This window comes from Corvus cornix, chromosome 1 (assembly GCF_000738735.6).
Source record: "Corvus cornix cornix isolate S_Up_H32 chromosome 1, ASM73873v5, whole genome shotgun sequence".
Classification (NCBI taxonomy): Eukaryota; Metazoa; Chordata; class Aves; order Passeriformes; family Corvidae; genus Corvus; species Corvus cornix.
This window is the reverse complement of record NC_046332.1, coordinates 84,838,905-84,857,341: the sequence shown is the minus strand read 5'-3', so window position 1 is coordinate 84,857,341 and position 18,437 is coordinate 84,838,905. Positions and strand designations below refer to the sequence as shown.

Below are 18,437 nucleotides of genomic sequence, written 5' to 3'. Positions count from 1 at the left end.
CTTTATCAAATGGGGTGGGGAAGAAATCAAGTTTCCCACACACTTAGCTGCTTCACAGGCTAATTCCAATTCATAAACCTAAACTATTTCCATTACCCTTTCATAAAATAGCAGCTTTGCTTTTTATCAGAAAAAGCACGGGTACAGATCAGTTGGTCCACAAAGGGCTCGGCTGTCCTGTACCAGTATCTATCAGCAGGCTGTAGTCTTAATGGCTTCATTGGACTGAAGTTTGCTCACAGGTAGGATGAAGACTTCTCTGGCAGAAATGTTTGCTGGGGCTTGAATCACTTCAAACTGTCTTCAGGGTTAACATGTGCTCTGTTCCTGCATTGCTGCACTCTGGTTACTTGCTAGAGCTTTTATTTCAAGATTTACTGCTCCACAGTTGGGTGTGCATCGAGTGGCAACAGCTAGAAAGAAGCCTGTGTCACCAGTCTAATTTACTGTCTGTCATAATAGCTTTCTGTAGAAAGAGTTGCTTGGAAAATTACAGTGACTGCCCATCTCATTCTTCATCTGAAGTTCCTAGCCCCTTGTATCAGGTACTGGCAAATACATAACTTAGAGTCTGTGTGTGTGTGTGCGTGCATGCTAGATTTTGGTTGGCTGGGGTTTTTTTTAATGGTGGGATTTATGATTAAGAACTGTTTCATTCTATGTATTTGTGGTTTAGGGGACTGTGTTGGTTTAACACAGCCTGGTTTTTGGTGGGGACAGGAGAAAAGCTGCTCGAAACTTCGATGTCCAGCACAGAGCCAATCACTGAAGGCTCTGACAATGGGCAGGTTGCTAGCCCAATTAGACAATTTGGTAACGCTTCTGTGATGGCATATTTAAGAAAGGAAAAACCACGGGAAGTTCTCTCTCTTCTTCTCCCGAGGGGTGGTGAGGTGGCCACCAGGGCCCATCCCAGCAGTGGCCACCGGGGCCTTTCCGAGGCTGGGACCGCACGGCCAGGGCTCTCCTGAGGCCGGAGCCGCCCGTGTGGTGCTGGTGAGGACCACACAGCCATCAGCAAGAGACATGGCGAGCAATTCCTCGATGCGGAGCCCAGACGAGATCAACCTGTCAACTGCAACTTACAGACACCAACTTTCTTCCAAGTCAGAGGAAAAGGAAAAGTAAGGACACGTGAGGAGAACCAACACTACAGCACTGAAGTCAGCGAAAAGAAAGGGAGGAGGTGCTCCAAGCTCCGGAGCTGGGATTCTCCTGCGAGCCATGGTGAGGACTGTAATAAAACAGTTTCCCTGTGATTCATGAGGTGCATGGGGGGTGCAGAGATCCACACGCAGCCCATGAAGAAGAGTAGTCACGCTGGAGCGTGTGGATGCTGAAAACTGTAATCTAATGAGGAACTCGAGATGATCCTTGCTTTTAGAGATAGTGGAAGAGAGCCTTCGCTTCCAATCTAGAACAGCTGATCCTTAAAAGACTAAAGTCCATGAACTAAAATGACCCACGCTGGGCAGCTGTGGGAAAACTACTTGGTGCAGCTGGAGAAATAAACATCTCTGAAACATCTATCAATAATCGGTCCATATATATTTCTTTTCCACAGGCCTCCTCGTTTGATACGTGTGTTACAGTATCCGCACTGTAACAACTTGGCCCGTGGGAGGGACTCACGTTGCAGCAGGTTCGGGAAGGACTGCTGCTTGTGGAAGTTAAAACCGCGCTTTAAAATTTCGCAGAGAACTGTCTTCCGTGGGAAGGATTCCAGAGCACGGCAGAAGAAAGTCTTTTCCTTAAGCGTACTGAAGAAAGATTTTTAAGAAGTGGAATACTGACCAAAACCCCATGTTTTGTTTCCCTGCACGGTTGGTGGAAAGAGGGAGGGACTGGGAAAGAAAGGTGTTCTGAAAGTTTGCTTTAGTTCTCATTACCCTTTTTACTTTTAATTCTGTTAATAATAAATCTTCTTTATACTGTTTAAGTTTTAAACCTGTTTTGCCTTAAAGTGGTTTTTTTTTTTCAATAATCCTTATTTCAACTCATGATAATGACGTTTTCAATTCCCTCTCCTCTGCTATAGCAAAGGAACTAAGTAGATGGTTTTTTTGTGGGTGCCTGGCACTTAGCCAGCATCAAACCACAACAGGGATGCATTGATATAACTACCAGTCAAAATTCAAAATTATCTTTAAACAAGGAAACTAGCTCCTCAATATTAAATGTATGCAGTGGAAAAGATGGGTATGGATTTTTTACTGCAATTTTATTTGTAAAGGTATTGATGATATTAATGCAATGTACTAAGATAAGACCAGAAAACTAGGAAGGCTTTCACTTCTGCATGCGGCATCTCTGATTTTTAAGTAGGTAGGATAAGGAGTCTGTATGTTGTTAGCAAGAAAATTCAGCTATCTATTCTTGTCTTGTGCATCTTAGAAGCTAGGCCTCTGAGGCAGCAGCATTGTGGTAAAGGCAAATGTGCCATTAACACCACTGGTATTGTTGAAAGTCTGGGACATAATCAATCCTAAGCATATTTATCTCAACAACACAGTTCATATGGGGAGAGTGTTAAAGACAAAAATCTCATTGTGTCAAAAGAAAAAAAAAATTCCTGTTGATTTTTGTGAGTTTTGTTCTACAAGTCTTAAGCAGAATCCCTGAAGTTCCTTGTAAGTGACACTGCAGATGTTGCACAAGTAGACTCACAGACATGGTTTCTTTGTTCTACTGAGCTGTCTTCATGAAACACAGCAGGGAAGTGGTCACCAGAGACCCTGTCAGAGCTTACTGAGGTTGTATTTTTGCTCTTTGCCCTTTTAAACTTTACAAGATGTTTATACACATAGGAGATACTAAGCCCTGAAAAATCCTGTCCATAGCCATGCAGAAGTACCTACACTGACCTCTCTCGTGAAATTCCTTGGGCATAAGGATGGTTTGCACAGATGAACTGCACTATGAGAATGGCTTAAGTTAGGCAGATTACCAACATTCTCATGCTTGGAGTTCTTGCCAGATACTCAGCAAACATGCCTGAAATACTGTGCTGTTGTAAATTACTCTGAGATGGTTTGAGTATTTTCCATTACTGAGCACAACCCTTGGCTTTAAAGTAAGTATTTAGTGTGCCAAATTTTGTGCCAAATTGAAGCACTTGAACTCATACTTTGTGTGAACAGATGTATGTATGTTAAGCAGAGCTAGCAGTTGAAGAAACACAAGGAAGGAGATTAACAGAATGACTGAAGTTCCACAAGGGTCTAAAATGCTTGGAGGAGTCCAATTAATATTTTCAGGTATTTATTCATTATTGTTTTAGCTTGGTTGAGAGGTGTTTCTGAAGGGAGGAGAGCAGAGGGAGACAAGAGTGGAAAGGGAAGACTGAATTGACTTGCTTCTTGTTTAACTCAGGAATATGTACACATACACATTATCAGCACTTGGCATGATCACAGGCACATGTAGTTCTTATAGTTCCTTTAAACTTTGAACCTAGCTATCAGTACTTAGATACTTCTGTTTATACTGTACTGGTTTAGGTGGTACAGGTATTAATTTTTTAATCCATTTGAGAAACCATTTTCACCAGCTGTTAACTTTTTCAAAGACTTCACAGTTTTGGTATCTTTTGGTAAACCACAGAAAAGCCAGTGTCCTACTGTGTCATTACTTAGGTAATGACTCTAAATTGTTTAGCAGCCTTTCTATATTAAAGTATGTTTTTATATACACACACACAAAACTATTTTATAAATGCAAAGTTCATGTCAAGAATACTAGATTAGTTTTATAATGGGGAATGGAATGTTGCCTTAGAGAATAAAATAGGCTTAACATTTATCCATGTGCTTTGAGTGGTGTAGAAATTTGATTTTTGTGACAGAGTGAGATATAACAGGCGGGTAAAGTGATGAGGAGTGGCTTTGTTACGGGTATCCCACAAGGGAAAGCCAAGATTGGTTTTGTTTCCAGGTCTTTCCAGGTTTAGCAAAAATGAAGCAGCTGCTTGTGCAGACTAGGATAATGTCAACATAAATGCTGAGAAGGCTAAAAAAATAGGAACTGCTTTAACTAAGGAATGTGACAAAACTGTCTTTTGTTTAAAGAGGCAGAGCTGCATCTTCCATGCAGAGCTACCACAGGTATTTTGGCAGTGGTGGTTGTTCAGACTTAGTGTTATAAGGCAGCTGCTTGAAGCATACTCAGAGATCGTCCTGACGAAACCAAAGAACCCTCTGAGCCTGATGCTTGTTATGACTGTTTCAAAGACTCCTTGCTGTGTGCTGAGGACAAATATTTGTCTAACTGTATTTATCCATTTACTTAGTATGAGATTAAAGCAGTTTGGGTTGTAAAGCACGTGCTGAGAGTGGGTGACCTGGATTAAACCGATTCATTAACCGTTCCCCTTACCTGGCCCAGTAAAATGTCTCTCTCCCTTACTGCAAACAGCTTGTGTTTATTTCAGCCTGCAAAAGAGAAGGCTTCTGGGTGACCTAATTGCAGCCTCCCAGTACCTGAAGGGAACTTACAGGAAACATGGGGCAAGACTATTTATGTAGTGACAGGGCAAGAGGGAATGGTAAAAAGTGGCAGAGGGTATGCTTTAGATTAGATATTAGGAAAAATTCCGTATTGTGAGGGTGATGAGGAGCTGGAACAGGTTGTCCAGGGAAGTTCTGGATGTCTCATCCCTGGAAGGGTTCAAGGCCAGGCTGGATGGGGCTTTGAGCTAGCTGATCTAGTCGAAGGTGTCCCTGTCCACGGCAGGGTGGGTTGAAACTGGATGATCTTCAAGGTCCCCTTCCGACCCAAACCACCCTGTGATTGTGCGATTTTCTGCGAGTGTAAAATCTGCGCAGCGCGGACGCTGGCAGGGGCGCCGCGCGGGGTGGGTCGCGGGAATGACTTACCCCAGCTGCAGGGCCGCAGAGGGGTTCGCGACTCTGCCGGGAGCCGGCACCCGTCCGGGGGACGCCGCCAGCCCGGGAGAGGCGGGGCTGCGGGAGGGGGAATGTGACCCGCTGCGGGCGGGGCTCGGGGCCGGGCCGCGCCCCTTCCGGCGGCCGCTGCCGGAACCGCGGAGCGGAGGGGGCGGACGGGCCCGGGACACCGCCTCGCCTTGCGCTGCCGCTGCCGGTCCCTCCCGTCCCGCTCGCTCATGGCGCTGGAGCGCACGGGCACCGGCCCCTCCCGCCGCCCGCTCCGGCCTCCCCCGCCCCTGTCTCCTCTTGGTTCGCCGCTTCCGGCGGGGATGTGAGAGGGGCCGTGACCGCAGGTACCGGCGGGGAGAGGCGGGGAGGGGGCCTGGCCGGCCCCTCGGGGGCGGGGGGAGGCGGGGCTGCTTCCCCGCGAAGCGCTCGGCGCAAGGCCCTCGGCGCTGGGCGCTGCGGGTGAGGAGCGAGTGGGCCGGGGCCGGGGGCGCGGGGCTCCGGGCCTTGAGTCTGGCTGTACGAGCGCAAGGGTGGTTTCTCCGTAGTGGGAAACTTGTGGTTTGGTCTGAGAAGGCCGAGATTAAAAGCTCTAAATAGGGCTGTTTGTGGGGTTCTCCCACCGGGCAGAGGTGTCCAGGTACGGTGTGCTGGGTCTGCCCGTGCTCCGGAGCCGCTGTGCCTCGTATTGGCGTGTGCGTGTGGTTAACCAGGGAGCTAACCCGGTTCATCTTCAGTTTGGTCCAGTGTTGAATTATCCGAGGTAGAGGGTTGTGCAGCCTGGTTCCGGAGCACCTTCAGTAGTCCTTCAGAGCCCTGGTGCATCGTTTTGACGTGGAAAAAGTAATCTTAGCTTTGCACTGTAGTTCACTGTAGTCTTAAGACGCACCAGGGGACAGGTTTAGGTTGGACATTAGGAGGAATTTCTTCACAGGCAGGGTGATGAGGTATTGGAATGAGCTGACCAGGGAGGTACCTGGTGGAGTCACTGTCCCCGGAGGTGTTCAAGAAAAGACTGGACATGGTCTGTTGACGTGGTGATGGTTGGGTCATAGGTGGGACTCGATCTCAAGTGTCTCTTCCAGCCTAGTTGATTCTGTGATTCAGAGTGAAGATTTGTGTTCATTCATACACTGTGAAGTTGCCTGGATCTAACTCTTTTGTCCCTGTTTTTCCTCCCAATCTTTTTAAAGCAGTCAACTTTCTCTATTTCACTACAATGTCTTTAACATTGTTTGTAATGAAAATGTGATAAATGTAAGTCATTGTGGTTCTATCTTAATGCTTTTGATGTGCCTCATTGTATACAGTTGTGGTTTTTTCCTCTGGAAGATACCGTCTTAATCAATAGAAAATTATTCCGTAAGGTTTCGTCAGTATCATTGTATTTAGAATTCAGTGTCTAGTTCTGCTTTTGTTAAAGTAGTTAATTCTCATGATAAAATCCTGGTAAAGAGAAAGCAAGTTATAACACGTTATCAGTTGTGTCAAAGGAGTAGCCGTGACTAATGTCTAGATTGGACTTTAACTTCCCGAATTATCTTAAATTTGAAACTGCCCATATTAAATACTAAAGGTGGACCTTCAGTGACCCTGTGCTGGTTGCCCCTCCCACGGGAGTGGAACTCATGTGCCAGGTACAGCAAAGATGAGGCAAGTCTTATCTTGAATCTGTTTTGATAGCTTTCCGTGAAAACAATCAATGCAGCATCAACTGTAATGGACTGTCTGAATTTGTATTCAGTTAATGACTAATACTGTTTTAGTGAAGATACTTTTTAGCTTTATGTGAAAATGCTTTAATTAAAGGTCTTTTTTCATAGAATAACTACAAGCAACACATGCAAAGAGTAGGTTTTTAATGTGGCATTTTTTTGTTTCTTCCTAATTTCATAAAATGGCGTGCTTGTTGCTTTTGCTTTATAAATAGAAATCTGCTGTAAAGAATTGATTTTCCCCATAGCTTATCTAAACCTTTTAAAATAGGCAACTTTAGGATAGTTATGGTATGTTTTGCTTTCTGAGCATATGATAGTGCCTCTAACATTATATATATGCGTATATAGAACATAAATATTTTTTTAGCTTGCCTATGTGTAATACGCAAATAATTATGTGTATAAGCTTGGGCAGTCTTTAACTTCGACAGAGGTGGAAAACTGCAGATGTGCAGTGCAAAATTGAACGTGTTGTTTTGTAAACAGTGTATACAGAATCTGTAGGTACTGCGTGCATCCATCTTGGCCTTTGAAAGGTGCACATGACTGAAGTTTGAGCTCTTTTATTCTAATACTCTGTTGTAGCTGTCCTTCAGTGTTCTCTTTATACCTGTGTTTAAAAGCTGTGTTTGTGAGTGGATGGAATATGACTGAGGAAGGCTTGGATTTAATAATTATATATTTGGGGGGATTTTAGTAGTCTTACTGAGACTATTTCTGTGTTCATATTCCCACTGCCCCAGAGTTCTGTATATCTAAAGGGGGGCTGTGAAGGTGGTGAAGGGGGTAGAGGGGTGATGCCTGAGATGGCCACCTAAAAACAGAGACTAGACAAGAATAAGGGAATAAAGGTAGGTATTTATCTGAAGGGCCTTCAAGGTACACCCCTGGGAGTCAAGAGGCTACACCCAAGATGGACCCCAAGTCACGAGTTCTTCACACTTTTATAAGTTTGGTTCATTTGCATATCAGGGTTAATTCTCCAATTAAAACTTCAGTTAATGATGTAATTTCCCCAAGTTTACCCCCCTTCTTAAGACGTTAGTTTACACATTTTGGGCCCAGGACAATCTGGGTGTCCTTGGAGAGCAAGCTTGGAGAAGCTTGTTATGTCTAACTAGCATGAGAGAACAGTAGTTAACAGGCTACAAGAAACTTCAGTTACACACTGGGTGCTACAGGATTTGAAAAATATAAAAGTTAAAACCTAAGGCATGAGGGGAAGCTGTATGAGGAGCAGCTGGGGGTGCTTGGTCTGTTCAGCCTGGAGAAGAGGAGACTGAGGGGAGACCTCATCATGGTCCACAGCTTCCTCATGAGGCAAAGCAGAGGGGCAGGCACTGATCTCTTCTCTGAGGTGAACAGTGACAGGACCCAAGGGAATGGCCTGAAGTTGTGTCAGGGGAGGTTTAGGTTGGGCATTAGGAAAATGTTCTTCACCCAAAGGGTGGTTGGGCACTGGAACAGGTTCCCCAGGGAAGTGATCACAGCACCAGCCTGACAGAGTTCAAACCTGTGTGTGTTTGGGTACATGGTGTGGTTCTTGGGGCTGTCCTGTACAGGGCCAGGAGCTGGACTTGATGATCCTTGCGGGTTCCTTCCAATTCTGTGATTCTGTATAAACATCCTCTGAAAACTCACCATACTAAAGCCAGTAATTAAAACTCGATAGTAGTTATGTTGCAATAAAAGTGCCTTAGCACTTTAATTACAGAACAAAACTGAAAGGATTAGGATGCTATTTCAGTTCAACTTTAATACAGTACCTTCTAAAGAATAGCTTAGATCACAGGTTAGTTTCTTTGATTTGTGAAGTGAAAAGCAAACGAGTGAAATAAAATATATAATAAGGCAAGATGTATCTAAGGAAGATGAAATCAAAAATCATACTGATTTGTTATTCAAGTGTTTTTAAAACAAAAATCCTCTTCCTTTTTAAAGCATAGATGGACATTGTAAAGTCCTCTATGTCATGCATGAAAATTAATTTGGCTTGAAATAATGGACATAATATTTTTGCCAAATTATTTACATGCCAATTAATGTTATTTTAAATTTCTGTTTTAGAAACCTAACTTCGAAATACTTAAGTGAATGCCTCTGGATTTTGGAACAAAATTGGTATGTATAATGAGCCTTCTAAAGGCTCATCACCGAACATTTGGATTTATGTTTTGTTAGGGAATGTTTGTTTCATGTAGTTTTATGCTTGTGGAAAGGAAGAAGGGAACACATAATAGCCAACAAGACACATAATAGTCAATGCGTGTTTGTTAAAGCAACTTGTTGATTCAACCCCCTTTTCTTCCGTGACAAGCTTTATGGCTAGAAGGGCATTAAATAGCTGCTTAATTCCAATGTTAGAAACACAAAACTTCTCATGGAGCTCTTGTAAACTAGCAGAATTGACAGTAAAATACCACAGAACAGTTTGAAAGATGCAGAATGGCTATACCTAGAGTATTACTGTCTTGCCAAAGCAGGCCTTTGTTTAAAAATATTCCCTCATGTCTGAATCTTTGGCTGTTTAATGTTATTGATCTGGCTCAAAAGACAAAGAAATAATCATTGACACTGGGCAGGGAAGGATTGCCAGTGTGTAACCTTGGTTGAATGTTTTCAGGAAACATTTCTAAAGAAAAGATGTTTTTTATAGGAGCAAATGGAAGATATTACACCCAGCCAGGAATAATTTGCTATACAAATGCAGGAGGTTATACTAATAGAGAAGTTGAAAATGAGTCAACAGTAGGTGACTGCAGACAAAGGGCTAAGAAAACCACCTGATTTGGATGTTTGAAAAGAAATACAGTCTACCACTGTATTGCAGAAGTGATAATAACTCAAACTAAAGTACTGTATGCAGCTTTGGAAATTGCACTTTATAAAGCTATTGGGAAAGGACCCAGAGGGTGGCACAGCAGGAGGTGCCAAGCACCTAACCTGCAGAGTAATGTTGATATGTGGATACAGAGATAAAGCAACTTGTATCTTTTTCCAGTCTGGAGTGGAAAAACACAATGGGATTTGGTAGTGAAAGTGAAGATGATTAGATAATGAGAGTTCCTAATGGCATCAAAGCATGGTTGCCATGTTTGTGAAGTTTCCTTTGCAAGTATTTTGTGGGAGAAGCTTGGCTGAATTATCTGTAATGAGGAGCAGCAGTGAATTATGTAGTACATGGCAAAGGGTTGAAGTAAATGGCCTGTTAAGGTCATTTTTTTGCTTATGGCATCATCCTGTTCATAGTTGAAAAGAGCAGGTTTTAGAAAAGATTCTTGAATTTAAATAATTTAGCATAGATTTAGATTACTTCTTGTAAGTCTTTTAAGACTGTCTACTGAACTCCAGAGGGCTTGTGGCCAAGTAAGCAAAGTTGGAGCAATGCACCTTGTCTGCCTTTTCCAGCTCTAGTTATTGCTTCCATACAGTATACAGCTTGTAGAAGTGATACTAATTTTCTTTGGCTGGTAATTCCCACATTCTTACTTATGCTGATCTGTTTTTAAATGTAAAATATTGCTTCATCTTACTATACCACTTTTAGTGTTTCTGAATATTTAGGGAGCGCACTTGCTACAATAAATGTAACAACTGTTGAGCATTGCGTTTGTGCTACTTTTGAGAGAAAATGACTTTTGAGCAAAGAAGCGTTACCTCGTGTTTTAGAGTCTGTATCTTGCTAGCATTTGTGATACATTTTGGTTACATCTTGAAAATAAGCAACAAAACTTTGTGGCTAATCTGGATTTGCTTGTCTCCCACGGTTTTTTTTTCTCATTCCAAGTTTCTGCATCTCTCCCTGTCTGATAACCTTCAAACCCAGTTCCCTGTGTGGTCTGTCATTGCACTGCTGCGCACTGAGAGTTATGACTCATGACGCCAGCAGATCCACAGGCAGTTCATTAATGAGTGGCTCTTGGAGGTGTGGTAGATGTTGTAGCTTCTGTGAGTAGGAGAGTCTCAGCCCTTCATTACTTCTCTGAAATCAGAGAAGGAAACTAGTATTCCTCCATGACACTGCTGGTCTTGAGTGGATGAAGTGTTCTATGTGTTAAAATCAGCTGTGAACTTGATTGAAGAACCTTTACAGAGCTACACGACTGCCAGCTTTATTTAACTCCTACATTTTCCGGCTTCTCTCTGTTTATAACCTAGTAGTGGCTCTGGCTGCTGGAATGAAACAGCTTTGGCACGTCCCAAGGCAGGAAAATGAGAGGCGTATTTATTCCAGAAACTGCTCATTTCATGGCATTTTCTTTTCTCATGCCCTTAGATAATTTTTCTTGATTATATTAATGAGGATGCATTAGTTCTTCTTTTATTAAGTTTTAGGGTTAGAATTAAAGTCCTGATTTCCTGAAGTGCAAAACTTCCAGTGCTTGGTACTGCTTTGACCTTGCACATGTCAGTTCTACACGTGCAAATTATATCTGTGCTGTATGCAGTGGGAACCAGATCTCTTCAGAGCAGCTGTGTCCAGCATGACTGTGTGATGTTTGTCTGCAACTGTAGACATCTGAATAAACGTTAGGTGGAAATAAGGTAGTCCAGCCCAAGCAGAAATGCACACTGGTCATGTGTGTGAGGACAAATAAACTTGATGGGAGGAGCTAGCAGTAATTTATCTGAATTTATGTAATTTATGTGGTTGAGATATGAGTTCTTTACAAGGTTAACAAAGTGGTTGACAGGGCAAGTCAGTGTATTTGGGACATGGGGGAAAGTAGAAATACTAGGTTTCGAAGTGTAGCATCCTTTTCAAGTCTAAATTCATAAAACTACCTGTGAGCACACAAGTTTCCTCGTTCTTCTACAATCAAATTCTTCCTCTGCTGCAAAGAAAAGCAGCCTGTGCTTCTCCCTTGTTTCTGGAATGCAGTGGGTGGAAGGTGTCAGGATGGGACTAACTGATGCTCTTTTCCTCTGTCAGTGTAGGTGAAGGTATGCAAACCAGGGAGAGAAGAAAAGGAAAAGAAAAATGTGGTTTTGCCAATATGGAGAGTTCTCCTTTAGTAAAAAGCTGCACTAGTAAAAATAATCCCATTAGTAATGTAATTAAAGTCGCAGCTGTTGAAAAAACCTGTAAATGATAATGCTTAGCAAAACCAGCCCCTGCTCCCCCAGGTGATGCTATACCACTGTCACATTTTGCACCAGCTGGAGTTGGAAGAACATTCTTAGCTCAGTTACCTGAACAGAGAGCCTTACACCAGCTAGAACAGATGGTAGAGAGAACAGTCACAAAAGTCTTATGTATTTTCCTTGCGTTAAAAACTTCTTCAAGGAACTGAAAGTCTTGTTTGAACTCAAAACCAGGATGATATTTTATGCAGTTGGTGAGGTGGCTGGGTTTGGTCTGTCTCACGCACTGATGATTTGTCTTTCTTGGTTTTGTTTGATAGGTGGTTTTGTATCATGCAAGAGTCTAGTTTATTTTTTAAAGTGGCTAGAAAGTGAAAGCACTCTCTTGTAGATCATTTACTTAGTTTGTCCTACAAAATAAGATATTAAAAATTACTGTGCAAGGATTAAGGGAAGAGGATTTGAGAATTTTGAACTGTGGCTCTTGCAGCATTTTGAGCAGTGCTATGTTGATTGCTTATTGTTTTCCTCTACATTTTCACAGCCTAACTGGATGCAAGTAAGAGGATCTGTGTTCAGTTTTAATGCTAACCTACCAGTAGCTCTGCTAGGTTTTCCTAGAGGTATAGCACATCAATCAAAGCTGAAAGCATGAAAGTACAGGGAAAAGTAATATTGAAAGGTGCTTCATACAAGTATGGGAAACTCTATAAAATAAATTAACAAACAAAGGCCTTATTTCTTGCCAGATTTTCCTGTTAAAGTGTAATTGGATGTGCATGCATGTGAGATTTGTTTGTATTATGAAGATGGCTATATGATTAAACATCTAATACTCTCTTTAATTTTTCTAGGGAGTTTATATGGAAGAAATGCTGCAACTGTTCTCAAACTCTTTTACAAACTGATTTCAATGTAAGTAAATTTTTTATCAATATCACTAGTTACATGGTGCGCCAGACACAGATCTGTGTACTCAATGAAAAGAAAAATAAATGACATATTTGTAAAATTTCCCTGCAGTTTCTAAAAGAATTTTTATTTGGGTTTCAGGTTTTATATTTCAGGTCAGAAACCCTCCCTTCTCTGTGTTCAAACTTGTTAGTTACTCATCCTTAGTGCAAGGTTACCCATGCTTCAGAGATTGCCATTTTTTTGGTTAACCTCTCTTAGAAGAGACCATTTACAGGAGAACCAGTCACATGAGCTGTTGAGGATTTTCCTATACAGCACGTATTTCTACCAGCTTAATTCTAATGTATTTATTTTGCTCGTGTTTCAGTTGAGTAACAGAAGTTCTACTCCTCATTGATCAATGTGACAGTGTTTAGTAGCTTACGAGATGAGCCAAACTCGTGGGAGGTATGACTTCTGTATTGGTCTGGTGTTGGCTATGAGTTCCAGCATTTTCATTGGAGGAAGTTTCATCCTGAAAAAGAAAGGTCTCCTCCGGTTAGCCAGGAAAGGCTCCATGAGAGCAGGTAAATACATACATCTTTTAATAAATTGCTGATGTTTAGATATTGCTGTTTAACAGAAGATTATTTCTGTTCATTAGTTCATTAAACTAATGGTCTTGTTTTGACTTTTTTGGTTTTCTGTTACGTGTATATGAAACCTCAAACACAGAGCTGGTGTATTTTTTCTCTGGTGTCAGATAGCCGTAACTGTGTGTGACACATGCTATTTAATGCATATGTAATGCCCTCTGGGGACACTTGTCAAAGGATTCCTTTGTATGTCAGTTAAATCTAAATTGTTCTTGCAAATTGAACTTGGAAGCAGCACTCTTAACTATATATGTGCTCCTGAATGAGTGGATTTAAGAGAGTGTTAACTGTGTTTGGGTGTCAGGAGATTGTTTTAGAAAACTAAAAACCACGTGTAGTAATTGAGTGTGATGAGTAGTATCCCTCAAGGCTTCATACTGGAAGCAGTGCTATTAAGTATCTTCACCAGTGATACAGACAGGGGGATTGATTGAGTGCGCTGGCAGCGTGTTTGTGGATCGCACCAGGCTGAGGGGGGCAGCTGATGCTCTAGAGCGAGGAAGTGCTGTCCAGAGGGACCTGGATGGACTTGAGGAGTGGGCCTGTGCAAACCTCATGAAGTTCAACAAGAACCAGAGCAAGGTGCTGCACCTGTGTCAGGGCAACCTCCAGTATCAACAGAGGCTGGGGGATGGACTGATGGAGAGCAGCCGTGCCCAGAAGGGCTTGCAGGTGCTGGTGGATGAGAGGCTGAACATGACCCAGCAATGTGCACTCAGCCCAGAGAGCCAAACTTATCCAAATCAGGTGTGACAGCAGGGTGAGGGAGGGGATTCTGCCCCTCTGCTTTGCTCTGGCAAGACCCCAGCTGCAGTGCTGCAGACAGCTCTGGGATCCCAATCTGGGAAGGACATGGACCTGTTGGAGCAAGTCCAGAGAAGGGCCATGAAAATGATCAGAGGGACAGAACGCTTCTATGAGAATAGGCTGACAGAGTTGGGATTCAGCCTGGAGAAGAAAAGGGTCTTGGCAGACCTTATAGCACCTTCCAGTACCAAAAGGGGGCTTATAAAAAAGACAGATTTTTTTTTTTTTTCCCCCCACCAGGGCCTGTAGTGACAGGACATGGGGCAATGGCTTAAATTGAAAGAAGATAGATTTAGATAGCTGCAGCATCTGCAGACGATTCAGAAGGTTGACTATGAATATTTTTATTCAGTACCTGTCATCTTTGCTTCTAAAAGATGGTTGATCTTGAGATACATAATTCATGCACCCTAGTTTGGAATGAGAAAATGTGATGTTTGTACATGTAATCAACCACGTATAAACCATGTACAATTTCCACAGAGTAGCAGTCTTATAGTAAGAGAAACATAACTTGGCTTTTCATGTCATTTCAGTGATTGGAAAGAACTGTTTCTCAGGGTAATGCAGATATGATCATCAGTGCCATTTCTAATACAAAAGAAATGAAATAACTTGTTATCAAAGGAGGCTGTAGGAGGCACATGCACATCAGAAATTGAAGATGCTTTGATTTCAACCCCTCTACCTAGAAAGCCTAGGTATCAAAAGGCTACTCATGTTTTTAAGGACATGGGTTGCAAAAATTATGTTATGGCAGTGTTATTAGTGATGGGGTGTCGTTGTTTTTAGTGGAATAGCCAACATTCTTTCAATTTTAGGTCAAGGTGGTCATGCATACCTTAAGGAATGGCTATGGTGGGCTGGACTTCTTTCAAGTAAGTGTCAAAAATTATTCATCTAAGTGTCAAAAATTTGTATTGTATAATTTTAATAAATAATTATGCCACAGATGGCAGTATGGTTACAAAAAAAGGGAATGAGATTGGGATTCTACAATACATGGTAATGTTATTCATGCATGCAGTTCTAATGATTTTACTGTAACTTCTCTCACATCAGAAATTCTTCCTTTAATGTAACTGCCCTCTTTGTGCAGTGGTTTTGTATGTCTTTGCTACCATATGCATTCTGTTTTTTGTCTCAGCAGAAAAGTGCTTAGATATATAGGATTTCTTAAAGGGAATCATATTTTGGGATTATGCCTGTTTTCTGAATTTTTTTATTGCTTGAACTCTCAATTTACCGGCTGCAGGTAACTGTGGCTTACTGTATGTGCTGTGCTATATCCTGCTATTGCAGATTTCTCCATGCAGAACTTCATGAGTCAAGCTGGCAGGCTGGGGGGCTACAACATAGACGCTAAAATAAAACACCTTCTGATTTGGTAGAATCAATTCTAATACCTGTTGCAGTTCCACAGCCTGTTTTTAAAATGTAATAGTGGGGGAGAGGGGCAGGGGTGTGTTCTGCTAGTACTGTTAGCTGAATGCTATAGTTAGAATTCTCCATTGTTTCCCTTGCTGCGTGTTTGTGTCTACATGACCTCTTGCCCTGAATCAGAGGTTTGTTGCATGACAGCCTAACTCAGGTTTTAATTCCTGTTCCTCTGCAGTGGGAGCTGGCGAAGTAGCGAACTTTGCTGCCTATGCTTTTGCACCAGCTACATTAGTGACTCCTCTAGGAGCTCTCAGTGTTCTTGTAAGGTAAGAAACACTAACAGACAGCAGTGTGAATTGAGAGACAAAAGTAAAACACTTATTTAGAAATATGTCACTGAACTATGCTGTAATAAATGGGGTTTCTTCTTCATAATAGAGTGCTTATAAACATCAGGAGTAACTTTTAAGTTTCTCCAAATATGTAGTGGCTATGATATAAAAGGGTTCTAGCAATGCATCTCCACGTCCATCTCTGAAAAGCTATTGTCTTCTGCATTTCAAAAACACGGTGATTACAACAGAGCAGTATTTTCATTCCTAAGTAAATTTTCGTCTGTCTTAAATTATTTTTGCAAGTTCTTAGATACAGCATTTTTTTAGCAGGCAGCATAAAAAAGGGGTTCTGGGCAGAGATGTCAAATATTAACAGGTAGTTCTGTCCATAGCAAGTACCTTAAGATAGAAAATAGCTGGTTTTAAGCTGCACATTGTGTATGCAAGTGACTTGTACAGTCAAAACAACCTGTAAGCTGATGAGCAAATGGATATTACTAATTCCATGTTTGTTGGTGCCTTTTTTTATTTCTTAGTGCCATTCTGTCATCCTTCTTTTTAAATGAAAAACTTAATTTACATGGAAAAATAGGGTGTTTGTTAAGTATACTGGGATCAACTGTGATGGTAATTCATGCTCCACAAGAGGAAGAAGTAGAAACTTTGGATGAAATGTCCCACAAACTAGGTGATCCAGGTAAGAAAAATGCTGGCTTGATATGTACACAGCCCATCATTTCTTCATTATATAGTTTCATTACTGCTGCTCTCAAGTTCCAGAAAGATGGCCTTGTCTGCTTCATGTAGACATGTTGTTCAAATGAAGTAGAGATTTGAATTCTGTAATATAATTCCATAGGAACCTTTGCATGATGCCAATGAACTTGTCTGGCCTTGAATAAAGTGCCTTGATGGCAACCACTGAGGTGATTGTTCAAACAAATGCAGCAGCACAGGTAGATAAACAAAACTTCTATAAATTTTGATTGAAGTGTGTCATCTCCAAGCCCAACTTTGAGCTGTCCTTAAAATGAAAAAGTAGGTGTTGTGGTGTCTGCTGAGAAGTAAAATCCTAGAGATGAGCTGCTGTGCCTACGTGGAAGATGAGCACTCAAAAATGCACATCTGCAAAATACTAATTATACAAAGGCAATTCCAATCTTAAACATGAGGAAATAGCCAGCACAGAGATTAAAAAGCTGTTCTTAAGGAATGACCTGATCATTGGAAACCTGCTGATGAATACAGCCACCTGCCAAAAATGTATCTCCTAAAAAAGACTCAATTCAGACTCAAGCCTGTGTCCAGTGGCATCTACACCTCAGTGAATCTGGGTGTAAGGCAATTTAGCAATCTAATCCTGCAGTCGTCTTGACAATAGACTGGTAAAAGTAGTAGAGCATGCCTGAGGTACTTTCTTTGTTTTGGCTAGCTCACTCTAGCATCATCTAAACTGTGATGGTGGAGGAGTAATGAGAAACATCCTGAACTCTTCTGTTTAAGCTGAGGCAGTCCAACTGTTAATGAGTGTTTTCCCTGCAGCCCTAAGATAAGTACCCCTGCTTCTGATAAATAGAGTCCATAAGTAACAAGTGTGTCCATTAATAATAATTAATATTAATTTATAGTGTCTATAAATAACAAGACTTTTTTTTCCCCAACCATAGGTTTTGTGGTCTTCGCAACGCTCGTTGTCATTGTGTCTTTAATTCTAATATGTGTGGTGGGACCTCGCCACGGACAGACCAGCATTCTCGTGTACATAACAATTTGCTCTGTAATTGGAGCCTTATCAGTCTCCTGTGTAAAAGGTCTGGGCATCACTATAAAGGAACTTTTTGCAGGAAAACCAGTGCTGAAACATCCCTTGTCTTGGATTCTGCTGCTAAGCCTTACTGTCTGTGTGAGCACGCAGATCAACTATTTAAACAGGGCTCTGGATATATTCAACACTTCAATAGTGACTCCAATATATTATGTAATCTTTACAACATCTGTTTTAACTTGTTCTGCCATCCTTTTCAAGGAATGGCAACACATGGCGGCTGATGACATTATCGGCACCTTCAGTGGCTTCCTGACTATTATTGTGGGGATCTTTTTATTGCATGCCTTCAAAGATGTTAACTTCACCCTAGCAAACCTGCCCCTCTCTCTGCGGAAGGATGATAGAGCAGCAAATGGCACTTTGCTGAGCACGTTTGACAGCTTTAATGATGATGAAGAAAGTTCTGCCTGCCTAGGTGAAATGCAATCCACTGAGAGTCTCTCAGCCAGGAGAAATGGAAGCCTGTCAGCCTTCTGAAAATATCTACGTGTTACTTAAGAACAATTCTGTAACCCTGGAATTTTTTTTTTCTCCTGTGAAATGTCTGAGCTTGTCGGGAAATTCATGTACTTTTTAACAGTATGTGTAGACAATCGTTGATTTCTGAGTTCGATTAGTTTGGATAAAGAACACTGAAATGGTTTTTATTTGCCTTTACTTTAAAAAGTACTAAAATTACCTCAGACCACAACTGGTTTTGTTGCTTAAGTTATGTGTAAATACTTTCATTTCATTCTTCTGTTTTTAAGATGTATTGCACTAATTACAATTTTATCAAAAATAAATGGCTTTATTTCTGCATTGGTGGTAAAAAGGTTGCAGCAAAACTGGATCCTTTGTAC

The 18,437-nt window shown here is 41.6% G+C and overlaps 1 protein-coding gene across 6 annotated transcripts; it reads left to right on the top strand.

The window, feature by feature from the left end:
* The first annotated feature begins 5,022 nt into the window (after positions 1-5,022).
* On the top strand, positions 5,023-18,409 carry NIPA2 (NIPA magnesium transporter 2). Of its 6 annotated transcripts, none has more exons than XM_039572292.1 (8): positions 5,023-5,239; positions 8,678-8,731; positions 12,550-12,610; positions 13,020-13,176; positions 14,874-14,930; positions 15,668-15,758; positions 16,304-16,464; positions 17,435-18,409. In XM_039572292.1, the coding sequence occupies exons 4-8, from the start codon at positions 13,038-13,040 to the stop codon at positions 18,070-18,072; spliced, it is 1,086 nt and encodes a 361-aa protein (XP_039428226.1). In that variant the 5' UTR covers positions 5,023-5,239; positions 8,678-8,731; positions 12,550-12,610; positions 13,020-13,037; the 3' UTR covers positions 18,073-18,409. The 6 variants fall into 6 exon arrangements, with proteins under 6 accessions (XP_039428226.1, XP_039428275.1, XP_039428044.1 ...); XM_039572110.1 differs by having other exon boundaries at positions 5,024-5,239; positions 12,978-13,176; XM_039572395.1 differs by lacking the exon at positions 5,023-5,239 and adding an exon at positions 5,334-5,354.
* Positions 18,410-18,437: the final 28 nt, after the last annotated feature.

Excerpts from the sequence above, each read along its gene's own strand:
- NIPA2 (XM_039572341.1), top strand. The coding sequence starts at position 13,038 with ATGAGCCAAACTCGTGGGAGGTATGACTTCTGTATTGGTCTGGTGTTG. Across the intron at positions 14,931-15,667 it reads GTGGGCTGGACTTCTTTCAA|TGGGAGCTGGCGAAGTAGCG; the intron begins GTAAGTGTCAAA and ends GTTCCTCTGCAG. Across the intron at positions 16,465-17,434 it reads CCACAAACTAGGTGATCCAG|GTTTTGTGGTCTTCGCAACG; the intron begins GTAAGAAAAATG and ends CCCCAACCATAG.